The sequence below is a fragment of the Corticium candelabrum genome, chromosome 3 (genome assembly GCF_963422355.1).
Source record: "Corticium candelabrum chromosome 3, ooCorCand1.1, whole genome shotgun sequence".
In the NCBI taxonomy this organism is placed as follows: Eukaryota; Metazoa; Porifera; class Homoscleromorpha; order Homosclerophorida; family Plakinidae; genus Corticium; species Corticium candelabrum.
Genome location: NC_085087.1, coordinates 7431036 through 7446035, shown reverse-complemented (window position 1 = coordinate 7446035; position 15000 = coordinate 7431036). Strand labels below are relative to the sequence as shown.

The 15000-nt window shown below is 41.9% G+C and overlaps 2 protein-coding genes and 1 long non-coding RNA gene across 8 annotated transcripts in view; 2 read left to right on the top strand and 1 right to left on the bottom strand.

Annotated features, from left to right (window-relative positions):
- Positions 1–207, top strand: part of LOC134177147 (myosin-4-like) — a 16067-nt gene extending 15860 nt beyond the window's left edge. For all 6 annotated transcript variants that reach the window (XM_062643887.1, XM_062643885.1, XM_062643886.1 and 3 more), the window contains one exon: positions 1–207. This exon is cut by the window's left edge and continues 554 nt beyond it. The gene's annotated coding sequence lies outside the window, so the exon portion shown is untranslated.
- Positions 208–1990: 1783 nt separating this feature from the next.
- LOC134176685 (uncharacterized) lies at positions 1991–2992 on the top strand. The gene is made up of 4 exons (XR_009969330.1): positions 1991–2122; positions 2652–2793; positions 2851–2906; positions 2963–2992. It is a non-coding gene; the product is annotated as an uncharacterized LOC134176685 (long non-coding RNA).
- Positions 2993–6750: 3758 nt separating this feature from the next.
- Positions 6751–10757, bottom strand: LOC134177742 (calcium-activated chloride channel regulator 1-like). Its single transcript, XM_062644516.1, has 11 exons — positions 10458–10757; positions 10353–10399; positions 10215–10296; positions 10134–10169; positions 9938–10072; positions 9788–9877; positions 9540–9719; positions 8616–9458; positions 7802–8510; positions 7360–7689; positions 6751–7216 (listed from the first exon to the last, which is right to left on the bottom strand). The coding sequence occupies exons 1-11, from the start codon at positions 10755–10757 to the stop codon at positions 6915–6917; spliced, it is 3054 nt and encodes a 1017-aa protein (XP_062500500.1). The 3' UTR covers positions 6751–6914.
- Between the last annotated feature and the right edge of the window lie 4243 nt (positions 10758–15000).

Below are 15000 nucleotides of genomic sequence, written 5' to 3'. Positions count from 1 at the left end.
CTATCGGCTCAATAACGTTCTACTCAGACAGAGAAAGATGAAGAATATAGAAAGAGGACATAATTATTAATATAATTATACTATATTTTAGTTTAAATTTAATTAATGAAAAGGATATGTAGAGTGTTTGGTTGAGTTGTGTCGGGTTGAGTTTGTTAGGTTGCTAATATCTCTTCAAATACAATGAAACGTCATTTTTCTTGGTTATTGGCTAATTACACTGCGATTTAACGTAATTGCTGTGGTGTGTGTGTGTGTGTGTGTGTGTGTGTGTGTGTGTGTGTGTGTGTGTGTGGCTTCGGCCTCCCAAACCCGTGTAGCGCCGTGTGTCTGAATGTCTGTGTGTGAACGCGCGCGCCCCAAAAATTGCTTGAGGTAACTATTGACGTTCCTACATTGCTAATGTAAACTTGAAAGCTTGAAAATTAATCTCAAAACGCGTTGCTATTTGCAGAGTGGTCGCAGATTGTGTAGAACAGCTCGTTGCATGATGCCAACCGCCTTTGCAAAGACTACCGAAAAAGTAACGTACAGCCCGCTGTGTAGTAATTGATATCGTCTAATTTACCCCTCGATCGACGATTTTTATAATAATAATAATAATTATCTGCCGATGTTGCTATTGAATGTGAGTTGTCTTGCAGAGGTAAGTCTACAGGTTTGGTCTACAGCATGATCCTTGGCGATATTGTAATTTGTTGTAAAGGTCTCAGTAGTCTGAGTACACGCCCTCTCTATCTGTCACGTGGTTTGAATTCGAGTTTGACACGTGTACAGGCACGTGATGGTGTACAGAAACATGCACATGTAGTGTATCTCACCAGATGTTACATACACAGTCTAGTTAACTTACTGTGCTCTTCGGTTTGCGATTTCTTGTACCAGAATTCGTGTAGCAGTAATAGATTTGGACTAGCCTCGTCCCCAGACTCACGTGAGCCTGGCAGTGTCCGGTTCCCGTATAACACTTCAGCCTCTCGTGAGTCTGGACTCACCGCGCCTACTTTCACACACTTACTTCACTAAGTGTCACCCACGTCACAGTCTTGGCACCCCACGTGACTAAATAGTAACTACGTCACAAACTCAATTAGCTTTTATCTATCTAATGTGTGACCCAGCAGATTGTGTATCACGCCCAAGCTTCCGAACAGCGCATACGGTGACTCTCCGCGGTGAGTGATTCACCACGTTCACGCTATCCAAATCTCAAGACGACTTCAGCATGTGGAAAGGTGAGTGTATTCCTAGCTAATTTATTGTTCTACTTGCGTAGACTGGCGAGCCTGCCAAGTCTAGTTACAGCGATCTGGACTCCACGTGTAGTTCACTCGTTGTTTCTGTGGACAAAGATGTCCTTTCCCCCTAGAATGGCCCTGGAGACTTCAAATTTACTCTCCCGAAAGTCATCATAATTGAAAACACGGAGAGCGGACTGCAATTTCATGTCAATGTGTCTCTTGTTGCCATTGCGCGCCCTACTGGCCATTAGAGTCTGTGCACTAGCTAGCAAGGGCCGTGCAGATAGCGGATGTGCGACGAAACAACGAGTGAACTACACGCGCAGTCCGGATCGCTGTAACTAGACTTGGCAAGCTCGCCAGTCTACGCGAGTAGGACAATAACTTATCTAGGAATACACTCACCTTTCCACATGCTGAAGTCGTCTTGAGATTTGGATAGCGTGAACGTGGTGAATCACTCACCCTGGAGAGTCACCATGTGCTGTTCGGAAGCTTGGGCGTGCTAGCCAATCTGCTGGGTCACACATTAGATAGATGTAAGCTAATTGAGTTTGTGACGTAGTTACTATTTAGTCACGTGGGGTGCCAAGACTGTGACGTGGGGTGACACTTAGTGAAGTGGAGTGACACTTGGTGAAGCGGGGTGACACTTGGTGAAGCGGGGTGACACTTGGTGAAGCGGGGTGACACTTGGTGAAGCGGGGTGACACTTAGTGAAGTGGAGTGACACTTGGTGAAGCGGGGTGACACTTGGTGAAGCGGGGTGACACTTGGTGAAGCGGGGTGACACTTAGTGAAGTGGAGTGACACTTGGTGAAGCGGGGTGACACTTGGTGAAGCGGGGTGACACTTGGTGAAGCGGGGTGACACTTAGTGAAGTAAGTGTGTGAAAGTAGGCGCGGTGAGTCCAGACTCACGAGAGGCTGAAAGTGTCATACGGGAACCGGACACTGCCAGGCTCACGTGAGTCTGGGGACGCGGCTAGATTTGGACCATGCAGTGTCGACGTGAGTAGACAAATATAGAACAGCTTGTGACTTCTAGATAATTATAGCTCAGCAGGGTACAGAATAGTGCACATTCAAATGCTAGAGTACATGTAAAATTTACTTAAAAGGTAATGCAGTTGTGGTTCAGTATCTAAAAACTAGATCAGATCGGGTCTTTCAAATTCGGGTTTGACTTTGAAGGTTTAAATTACACTTGAGTCATTCACGTGCTTTGCGCAGGCAGCTACCTGGTACGTACCCACACACACCAGTCTCTATTTACGCTATTATCAGCTATAATGAGTTAGTACTACATTGCACATGCCATTTATTAGTTAGCTAATTAGTATAACATAATTAGCATACAATACTAGTTTCCAGAACATTCTACCGTCACTTGAATTTTGTCATTTCTCAGTTGCAGACCTGCTAAACGAAGTCGTTGGATTACTTTCCCGCAAGTCTACTAACCAGTGGAAGTAAGGAAACGTGATGTTAATTACTATCAGTACCTTGAGCTGCACTATCAAAGGTCAAGCGAAACACAATATTCTGTGAAGGTAACAAAGCAAATACTAAACAAATGACTGATCTTCAGATACAAACACTACATCTAGCGCAAGCGCAGTCTACTTACTACAACGTCATCTAACGTGACGACTCAAGTTTACAAGTCAGTAACTCAGTTACACATGTGTAATGCATGCACCAATTCGTGCATGTGTTTAGGTGTACTCTAGAGATCTGTAGTTATACGGCTAGTTGATGTCGCAGTTTCAAGCGATCGTCTAGATAAACATCACTTTTATACAAGAACTAGATATAGAAAATCCGACGGGGAGAATCCTCGATCACTGAATCTGATGATGCCGGAAGTGACGGGAATTGTCTCTTCCCTACATTGCACCAAACTTACATTTAAGGGACGTTGTGTATTGCTCCTCAGGCTTATATATATATATATATATATATATATATATATATATATATATATATATATATATATATATATATATGTTGTCTTTTATTTAGTGGTCTAGACATCTATGTATAGTTGTACTTGAAGAAATAATATATGATTCTCTATATGTATGTATGTATGTATGTATGTATGTATGTATGTATGTATGTATGCATGTTTGTTCAAAAGCAGGTGTTAAATCCCACCAGAGACACAGAGGACACTAAAGAGAGTCATCACTGTTATCAGTGGACATGCCATCATCATCATGTATGCATGTATATATGTATGTATGTATGTGGCTCAATTGGTTAGAGTGTGCATTTGGAGATTGGCAACATCAGGGACCTTTGGGTCAGAGTTTGAGTGCGTGAGGGCCACATACATAAATTCCCTTGGGCAAAGAACTAACATATAATTGCCACTCTCCCCGGAGTGTCAGGTTCTGTCTACAGCAAGTATCTACAGCAAGCACAGCAAGAGCGAAGTACATCATGGTGACTTCTGATAGTGACTTCTGCTACGGTAGTGTTAGATTGCAGTGTTAGATTGCGGTGTTAGATTGCAGAATAGTGATTGCAGGATCTAACCTGGGCCCTAAGGGTCCTTGTAAGCAAAACAAAAAATGTATGTATGTTTGCATGTAACCAAAATGGACCAATGACGTTACATACATTGCTACTTTTTAGCCTTCCGAATTATATATTTACTAGCTGATGAGCCCATTCTTCGCCTGGGCAATTTATGTTAATTAGCACAATTTCCCGTGTATATATAATTGGGGCATCATACAATTCACTTATTGGGCGGAGAAAACACAAAATACCAGATACTATGTAGCCCTGACAGGCTGTCTAGGTGATCAAGTATTTACTTGCAGCTGTTTCGACAGTCCCGATTTAGAAGAAGCTTTCGTGATCCGTCGACGGGCACATGTGATGTGCTTCAAGCCGGCCAGCAGCTTCGTCGTCTCTTTCCTCTGCAATGTCAACTTTTGCGAACTACAGACGGACAACAACGTATAGATGTAGGGGACCTGCGAACGACACCATGCAGTTGCTATTTCAAAGTGAGAAAGGCTGCGTGCTAATTTAATTAGAAATGGACCGCAAAATTGCAGAGTTTGCGAGCCGCATGAAGAACAAACATTTTGTGACGTTACGACCTACAGACGAACACCAACACAAGGCAAAGTACAAGCAACCAGTCACCGCCACGCACGGGCACTAGTTGCTTTTCGAAGTAGAAAAGGTCGCGTGCTGTGGGAGTGAAAAGGAGCAGATAGCGGTTTGCGACCACATGTATTTACGATACGGAACAAACAATCATATGGCTGCGTCCATGGAGAACTTTTCTGTAGATATATAGACACTACAATCTAAAACCTATATTATATAGAAATGACGAAAAATGTATACTATAGGGATTTTTGTATGTATATATATTTGGATCGAAAGCGGACCTTCACAGCTGAGCAGGCGATTCGACCGAACCCACCGACCTCCCCCCAGCCTACGGGCCTGCAATGACTAGTTGAAATGTCTAGTCTCCACATGCATATGCATACACCCACGCACGCTTGCACGCGCACACACACACACACACACACACACACACACACACACACACACACACACACACACACACACACACACACACACAGCACAATCACCATGTTGCCATGTGTATTCGCAAATGTTGCAGTACTGTAGTAGCAGCATTTGTTGTTCGAGTAGTGCTTTTAGGCTGACATGCTTACATGTATGCAATGTGCAAATGTGCATGTCACATTCAAAGAGTACTATAAACCATCAATCCTACCTGTCTGGCTGTTCATATGTCTGTTTGCTTGCCTTCCGTCCATTTATCCATTTATCCGTCCGTCCGTCCGTCTGTCTGTCTGTCTGTCTGTCTGTCTGTCTGTCTGTCTGTCTGTCTGTATGTATGTATGTATGTATGTATGTATGTATGTATGTATGTATGTATGTATGTATGTATGTATGTCAATCTGTCTGTTTGTTTACATGTGCAAGCTAGAGTCAAACACATGCATGCCTTTAGCCTTTCTGATATACAACACGATTGCTAAATTTCAATGGCAAACAAGTCTGTATGATTATATAACTAACCATCAGAGTGGCTCCAGTCACAGTCAAATCATTAGGATCTCTAATGAGGAAAGTTTTTAATCCATCCGCCTGCCTCAAGATAATTTTCGGTTGACCAGTAAGAGTGTTATATATATATATATATATATATATATACATACATAACAATCTATAAATATGTAGTCTTTATGTCGATGGAGCTAGTCGTGTAGATGTAGACTTAGACAATAATAAAATATTGTCAAACTGCCACACTCTTAGACATCCACAACTATAGTGATAGACCTGAGTTTATTGTAGCAAGAAAACTATTTCAAAGCTCACAATTCTCCTCTCACAAACTTGCTGATAGAGTGTCATGATATGTATGTATATTGATTCTTTCCTCTCATCTGTCTTGAACTGTTGGTTCCACCTTGAAAGTACAATCAGCCACACCAGGACAACAGTCACCATACAAACCACAAGTAGAGTCACACGTGCAAAGAGACTTGATAGCATAGAACGTCTGTGCTCGATGTCTTAGATTCTTTCGAGCCATTCCACACGCGTATTGAACACAACTCCTAGTCTGACGGCAACACACGCTAGTCAGTTGAATATCTGAGTCGAACTCTGAGTTGGAAACACAAGACTGATCGTTGCCAGTTGAGCACACATGTACATAGAGAATAATATGTAGCAAAGCAACAAGTTGCAGCAAGAAACATGACACATGCATCATACAGCTGGCGGTGAACTGAACTGAAAAGTCTGCTACATTGTCTCATCTGTTTTAATTAAATAAGCTAATTAATTGATTCGACGCTGATGAGTCACATTATGGTCACACAGAGTTGTAGCAAAACGTCCAGTTCTCGGAGAATGACTGACACAACTGACAAGACAAAAATAGCTCGTCATAAGCAATAGTCCGACGTACTCTTGTTGATAATATTGTTACTAACTTGATAATTAGGCATGCGGCTAGTTCGAAATGGCGACAGTCCAATGTGCTAGCGTTCGGAGAAGAAAACCTGAATTCGTAAAATTAGCAATTTGACTGCATGTTCTTGACGCCAACTTACTTTCAAGTTGGGAGTGTCAAGCCCAGCTCAAAGACTACCACGTGCGATACAAAGTGTAGGAATTGATTAGCGCATAGATAGATAGATAGATAGATAGATGCATGCACGTGATAGCTTGACAATAAGTTAACGCGCACGCGTCGTTCATGATGACATACGTGCTAATTAGGGCGTGAACGCGGTAGTTCAACTATTTCTCGAACATCGGAGTTTTATTACTATGTATTACTGTTTTGTCGGATGGAGCAAGCTTCCGGTAGTGTCGGTCACCTTCCGTGTTTGTATGTCCACATGTGAGTCTGACCAACAGGTACCCTGTACAGTAGGGATACATGCATGTGTGCATTTGGATTTTTAGCCTTTTTGTAGTGAGTTAGAGTGTACCACAATTCTTCTATTCTATTTTCGTTCACTAGTATTAGTCATACAGAAGAGCATATTATTGGTAAGTTAGTTTGTTATTTAGTCTTCTCTGGAGCAATTACAGATGTCAATAACTAGGGTAAATTGAAACATGAAAATACTAATGAGTCTTGAGTAAGCAATCAACATGCTGCTCTTGTCTTGGTGACTATGTCTCGTAATGCTGCCATGTCATTTGGCGCCTTCTGCAGGTAGCTTTGGTTGGTGACTTCCAAATGGCCTCGAATATTTCCACTCATTACGTATGTCTGTCCGACTTGAGGCATCTCTGGGCACAGACAGCCGTTTACATCACGGCTGATTATGTCAAGTTTTACTTGTGGGAAAAGTCTCGCCGGGAAACTAAATCTCGACTTCAGGAATTCGACTCCTGAGCGAAAACGAATGATGTTATTGGTTATTCTGGCCACAGTTCCAACGAACACTGAAATTCAAACAACAAGCATGTCAAGCATTTGATATGAGATTGAATTCTGTTCCAGTTAGTATTTTATGGTATTTTGTATCAAGTAAACGGATGCATTTCTCAATATTTTTGTAATTATTGTATGTGCCAACACGACTCACCGAACTCTTGTGTGCATATCGCACTTTTCAGTTTTGGCTTGACTGGGCATGTGCAAACCACTTGATTCGGCAATGGCTTAAATGAAACATGAACCACGTTTGAGATTTCAGACCATTGATTGTTGTCACGAGTCTTGACAGCCACAAAAACCATTTTTGCTTTCACGGGACTTGAGAATGTGACTAATTCTTTAAGGCCAGACATTTTGGGTTTGTTGATTTTAAAGCTGGATGATGATAGAAGGCTGGCAGGCATAAGTTCATGTTGTTGATTGAACTTGTCCACCAAGTCATCGAAGTTATCACTGACTCGAATGCTGTAAGCAGAAGCTAGAAACAAACACAATAATTACTAAATTGGTGTTTATAGTTAACTAATCTTGTATGTCTCATTGTCTATCCATCCATTTATCTGTTCATCAAACGGTCATGTTGTTTTTACCTTGACCATTGTCGAGGTCATCTCCTGGTGCTGTCCATGACAGCTGCACTTCATCGTTAGGTGTTACTTGACCGACCAAGTCCACGATTCGCGATGGTGGAAAAACATCTACTTCAGACAGAGGTAGGTTCTTCACCTTGAACGTTCCTGGTACCTGAATTCTTTGGAATGCTGGCAAGAGATCACCCTTTTCGCCACTTTTAGGTTCTGTGACTCTTATTATGTTGGAGTAGTCAGGTGGCAAGTCATCAGTAACATATCGAAAACCAAGACGTGCCTGCTTGACTGCCATCATGTTGTTAAAGTCCTCATTGAGGGTGAAATTTGGCTTGTTTTGGTTGTTCTGGTTAGCAACAACCCTGACACTGTAGTAGCCGTCGACAGTGAACTGTGTGAATGTTGCCGAGTATAACCCATCAAATGGCATCAAATCAGCTCCAGCTCCATTGTCTTGGAGATGAACGTGGGTGGGTGGAGCACCAGGACGTGTAACGATTGCTGTTACAACGGCATCGACAACTGGACGAGTGCCTTTCATCAGAGAAGCTGTGATGACAATAAGTTGTGGGAATGAGACATCAGTTCTAGTCAGGTGTGTGCTCAGACTGATGGCGTTTTCGGCATTTGTTGGCTTGCGTGACCAGACCTCCCATGATATAGAGATAGGAATCTTGTCTCTGTTTGATACAGTGATAGTCCATTTTCCAGGCTGTAAAAAGACAACAACATTTGACATTGTGTATGACAATATAATTGCAATTCTATTGTCATATCATGTACAGTGCTAACGGTATGACATAACTGATGTTCTCACCTGAATCCATCCTCTCACTTTCAATGTACACATCATGAAGTTTGAATTACAATAGATCGGTCCTCTAGTTTTTCTATATTTGTACACTTTCCCATTTGTTGATTTGACACTCAGCTTCAGCCTCTTGACACGAAACTTTTTTGATGACCAAAAGAGATTGAATACAGAGTCCTGACCAATGCCATCATCAAAGTCAACTGATCCACTGTAGGTAGCTTTACTATTGATAGTCACCATCTGCCGACTCAGCTGATACAGTGGATCCTCATCATTACTATCAACCTCAATTATAGTTGCAACAGCTTCCTGCAGTCCTGATGACTCATCTGACTTTTCGTCGTGAAAGAATGCCTTGCCGCCCGTTTTGTCAGAGAGAGAGCTGAGTTTCTCATCAGCTGATTCGCCAATACCAATTGTGTGGATCACGACTCCTGCTTTTTCAATGCTTTGTTGGACGTTTTCGTCATTAATGTATGGACCGTCTGTTTCAGTTCCATCTGTAGCAATCACTAGTTGCTTTTTGGCAGTACTTGCATGTTTAAGAACTTCTAGTGCTTTGAGAATGGCTGCTCCAATGCTTGTCAGTCCACCGAGGTTATCATGACTTGGCAAACTATTGATCAATTCGTTTCTGGATTTCTGGTCAGTGATTTGGACCAGATTCCGTCTAATTATGGCTTTGTTGTTGAAGAAGACAATGCCAACAAAGGATCCCTCTTTGATTTCATTAATGTATGTGCTTGCTGCTTGACGAAGGCTATCGATTCGTCCATTTAAAAACATGCTGTTGGAGATATCAAGCACAAGAACAAGTGCAGGAGCAGCGGACTTCTTGCGAACAACCTACACACCATACAATTGGAACAGTTAGAATTACGTTAACGCCCTGTGACCCATCACTTAATGCATAATCGATGCTCTCACCCTGAATGTTGGTTCGACTGACGAGATCTCACGAGGTAGATTGGCACCATTTGCAAAGTCATCAGATTCTCTCATCACTTCCCAGGAAGATTTCATATTGCAAAATCGATTGTGAGCATTGTTGGCATCACGATAGTGTTTCACTGTTGCATTGTCACTGTCATCACAAAACTCCACCACCTAATATCAAATTATTTTAGCCACAAGAGAATGACATTCAGACATCCAAAGCATCACAAAAATCTCACATCATTATAATATTGTATCCACATCATGGATGCAGAAACTCCACTAGTGTTGAATTTCCAGTCTCCAGAGGAATTTCTTGTAGCTTGAATCTACATCACAAACAACATTGACGATCTTGTTACAGCCTACTTCCGGTTTAAGAGTGAAACCTTTTCCACGCAACGAGCCGGTCTCCCATCAAAATCTGGTCCATAGAATGATTGATAATATTCATCAAAGAGGCCCCAACGGAGATGGCCCCATTCGTGGACAAGCATCTTGTGAGGTGGACTGACACTCGTCCACTACACAAATACAAGCAAGTATAGTCAATTGTGGCAAGTAGATCGGCAGTTAGTGTCATGCCAGAGAGATGTAATACTCATTGGTGCGTAATAGCAACTAAATCAAATGTCAATATTATTAGCACATAGTGACCTTACTCACCCACTCGCCTGTTATCCTTTTCGGCGTTATGTGCATGTAAAATCCTGGCTGTCCACAAACAGCTATCGACTCAACAAATGCACTGTAAAGAAATCTTGTTGACACAGCAATCTACCAAATGGTCGATGTTTTTCTTACCTGTTGCGCTCAACTCCTCCTATTACTTCAGGAGGATTGATTTTGACCTGCAAAGACAATACAAAGTCTAATGTCTGTCTACGTATCCTATGCATGTGAGCTCACTTTTGCATTGCTGTACGTTTCATAGGCCGTGGCTGCAAGATACTCAGATTTATCTTTCCACGTCTCGGGTACGACAATAGTCACTTGGTCAAAGTAAGCACGCTTTCTAGTTGCACGGTAGAGGACAGGAGAAGCATCATTGAAGAGATTCTTGATTGTTTGTACGAGGGAGGCGTCCTCCTCTACATCTCTGTTTATGCCAACCACAACGTCTCTGTATCCGTTGTTTACGAGGCGAATTCCGAAGGCACCGCTTGCAAGCAAGCAGAATAGAGGCACAACTTGATAGAGCTGCATCATCGCAATTCTGCTATCTCAATCGAATTGATAGAGAACTTGTTTAGAGTGAAGCAGTTTGTGAAGCGCAGGAGGTTTTATAGGCGAAATAGCGCTAGATTTGGATTGCACTTCGGTTGAACGCCTACTTGGCGCTAGTAAACCAAAAATCGTGTGACGTTACTTTCTTCCTGACGAAGCCGCATGAGATGGTCACAGGGTTACACTCTTATTGCGTGGGAAATGTAATTGACGAGCGACCTCTGACCGCCGAATTAACGTAATACAGCCTGCAGTAGGAAGTTCGAGCTAGTTTTATGCAGGTTCTAGCAGCAATATGGAAGAAAAGTCTAGTCTACAAATTGTCCATTTGCTAAGCGACTGCACGTGACGGGCGCAGGGTGGAGTCGTGTATACAGCAACACTTTCCTATAAACAACAACATAGTACCGGTATGTTGACATTACTATCTAAGGTTATCCGATGCAACAAATAGAAAACTGTCGATGACTCAAATTAGTGACATCATCAGTTTCCCTGAAATCAAGTTCTAACGCATGCGTTTGTACTGTTGCACAAGGATTTGAAGTCCATCCTGACAACGACCACCCACTCGCCGCACTTCACAGCAGTACTTCCTCTTCATGACCACAAGCGTATGACTACGTAGTGTCATCGTGTCACCTAAAGGATAGCAAGCGTCGGCCGCAAACGACTTGCTCAGAGCAGCCAAACATGTGACGAGCCTGCAGAGCTATGGGCAAACGCTGCGGTTTCTGATTGACCTACACGAACCCATCCGAACGTCAAGCTTCTTTATCGTCTCATCTACAGCTGCAAGAATTCAGGAACTAACACACCAACCATGCACCACAATCACGGATCCCCACAATCTTGCACCATTTCTATGCAAAAAATTAGAATCGATTTTGTACCAAATTGAGTAGGTTTGCAGATGACTTACACAGAAATTTCCACTAGATGGTTAGTTAGGAATCTCGTTTTAGTGTAGTCATGTATATGATCAGCAGTGATGGTTAATTAGGAATCTCGTTTTAGTGTAGTCATGCATATGATCAGCAGTGATCACACAGATGAGAGCACTAACAGTTTCTGAATAAAGCCTCCACTCATAAATTTTCCACTGATAAAATATGATGGGGGAGAGAATCAAGAGGGGCGACCACGTTTGGAAGCATATCACATGATGCGAATGGGGTTAGGCCAATCAGCACCACTTCTGGAGAGCTCCGCCCCCTTGGAATTAGTGACTAAATTCGAAACAAAGAGTCTTTAGTTTGGACAGAAATTGCACATGCAACTTGATTCTTGGACTCTGAGACTTTTTAAAAATTCTCAAATAAAGTAGCAATGTATGAGGTGATATGCATGATGTTCCACAGGCCAAGATCTTGGAATCATGTGCTCAACTCACAATTCCAGCAAATTTATTGCAGTCATCGTTAACTTAATTAAAATTGCTACGCAACAGAATCCAACTGCAGTTCAAGTTATTTCAAGGGGCGTTTTCTGTTTACTTAAAACCGCAACGTTGGCACTGTTTAGTGAACTAACAAACTCAATAGACTATTACTTGTTACTACCACAGCACTAGTTGGGACGTCACAACATTCACATACAATGATGTAGCATTATCTCTATATGTAAACAATGTCTAGTTGTGGCGTTCGAAAGTTGTGACGTTCAAAAGTTGTGACGTCAAATTGTGACGTCACAACTAGTAATAATGCACTTAGTTCGACAGTAATTTACTGGAGTTCAATTTACCAGTGCGAGTACGGAGCACACAATGTCAGAGCACACAATGTCAGAGCACACAATGTCAGAGCACACAATGTCAGAGCACACAACTAAATCTGCTTATAGATTACCAGAGGTCAACCTCTACCTAAACACTAAGTCTTCACACTATACCGAATATCAAGGGTACTCTAACTGACAACAATTAAGCGGAATTTGCTGTTAAATAGTTGGTATCCTACATCATCGATCAGTGAGTGCATGGTCACTTAGCCAGCTGCATTATGTTAGTATAGGTTTAGGTATAGTCAGACTACACAGTAGTTATAAGTTATTGTATTTGTAGTTAATTAAAAACCACATGAATCCAAGTGCATGCAAGTCTAAACCAAGACAAAAGCACAATATGTGCCATTGCTTGCATACGTGCAGCTTGACTATACACATACATCCTGAGCAGTTCCTGTGTGCTGCGTTGGTCTTAGCTCTAGCCTGAACACTGTGTGTGTATAGCCTTACACAACTGTGTACAGATCAGCTGTCTATACACTGTCTTACGAGCTAGTTGGCCAATGTGCTGCACAGTGTCCACACTATTTTTTGTAAGCATAGGCATCTGGATGCTGGGGTTCTACAAACTGATTAGAGCTAGAACTAGAAAAGCAGAGTAGGTGGTGGAAACTTAAGTTTGTCAACACTAACAAACTCCTCCGCTTTCTCTAGCCTTCTCCGTCACAGTGTGGAGAAAAGCAAAAATCTATAGGCGCAAGGTGGGCGCACAGTACCACTCTATGACAGAATACCTTAAGTCTTCCGGGCAGATACCCATGCACAAATTGTCAACTGAAGAGAGTGTACTGTTTGTTTGTACTCACTAATACCAACTAAAGAGAGCCTAGAGATACCGCTACCAATGGTACGAGTGAACTCAAAGCCTTTTGAAACAATGTGGTTAGGTGTCATGTATTACGTGTAGAAAGTAGATAAAGGTGGCTTGGGCGTCATTACAACGCAAATGATCTACACTCAACAGGATTTACAGGATTGTGTTTCTAATAGGCACAATACTATACGTATAGACGGCGTTACGTAGGCGTATGATGCATTTGCTATCTGCTTTACATCTTTGCAGCTGCAAAAACGCTTTTGGATTAATACTGGCCGGTAATTAACTTAAGATTGTGGTAAAGTTGCCTTCACGCATATTAGCTCATATCCAGTCTCCTGATTCCTAGATGCTTGACGCGTGTTCAATTTTTTCTAAAACTAAACGTTTAGAAAGTTGTTTGGGTCTACACGCATTAGCTAATTGAACTTTTAGAAAGACAAACAGTCTTTCTTGAAGACTCAATAGACTCTGGAAATGCATAAACTGGTAAAACTGGATCTGTTCTCGTTTCTCTTTCATTACCAGTTTCAGATTGTTTTTGGTTTGCAACTTCATTTAGCTTAGTTAATGAACCACATAATGACTAATGCAATATCCCCATTCAAACAAGCAGGGTAATGACTCTTGGAATTAGTCTTCACTTTCGATAGAGCACTGTACTCTAGATCTAGATGAGGTCTTATTACCATAGCAGTAACAAAGCTTCAAGAGAATTAATTACACTAAATTAATAAAATGTTGCACGTATTGCTAGATAGGATACTTTCTCCATGTAAATGGTGAATGTGGTGTCATCACAGATCAGTCACTTGCACCAAAAATTTGTGGAGCAACAACACTCTGTTGGCTTTTTATTAGAAGTAGAAGACTCTACAAAACATGCTGGAAACGGTACATACCCGCCCACACACATACATGCAAAGAGATGCGTGACGTATCAAGACCTGATAGGTAGACAGAATTAAGAAACGCCCAATTATGCCAATGTACAAATACCAACGTCTCCCCAAGTACTGTACACAATTACGCACAAGACTCAACCCACAGGACCGACAAACACGAACATGTGGACGCTGGTTAGAAGCACATTCCTGGAAGTGTACCAGTAGATCACGGTGCTGTACATGCATATCTAAAATTTATGCATTAACTATGTATAATGTGTGCACTACATTATTCATCTGCATTTAGGTAGTGAACTGCAATTTCTCATCAAGCCTCGCACTCTCTACCTGCAAGCGGCAGGATCAAGAGTCAAACTCAAATGCAAAGCTACAGAAGAATCGGATGCTGTTGTAAATTGGTTTCGTGGTGATAAGAAGACACCAATCTCTAGAGAACAGATAGACACAACGAGATTTGTTGTGACGAGAGATGGTACTCTAGTGATCAAGAATACTTCAAAATCTGTAGAAGGATTCTACTACTGTACAATCACAAACAAGTTGGGTACAAAGAGAGCACGTGCTGCAGTGGCAGTTCTTGGTATACGTTTCAAATTTCTACTAATGACATAATGATAAGAAGTTTCTGTCTCTCGTCAGGTTGGTCTCAGCCTAAGATAAGATAGAAATCAATCTTTGTGGCAACAGTTGGCGGCAACATCACAATTCCTTG

What these genes read in the sequence shown, in the direction of transcription:
- LOC134177742 (XM_062644516.1), bottom strand. Translation starts at nt 10,757, where the DNA reads ATGATGCAGCTCTATCAAGTTGTGCCTCTATTCTGCTTGCTTGCAAGC. An exon ending in AAACGTACAGCAATGCAAAA is followed by an intron (nt 10,400 to 10,457) that starts GTGAGCTCACAT and finishes TTGTCTTTGCAG; the next exon opens with GTCAAAATCAATCCTCCTGA. An exon ending in AAAGGATAACAGGCGAGTGG is followed by an intron (nt 10,170 to 10,214) that starts GTGAGTAAGGTC and finishes CATTTGATTTAG; the next exon opens with TTGCTATTACGCACCAATGA.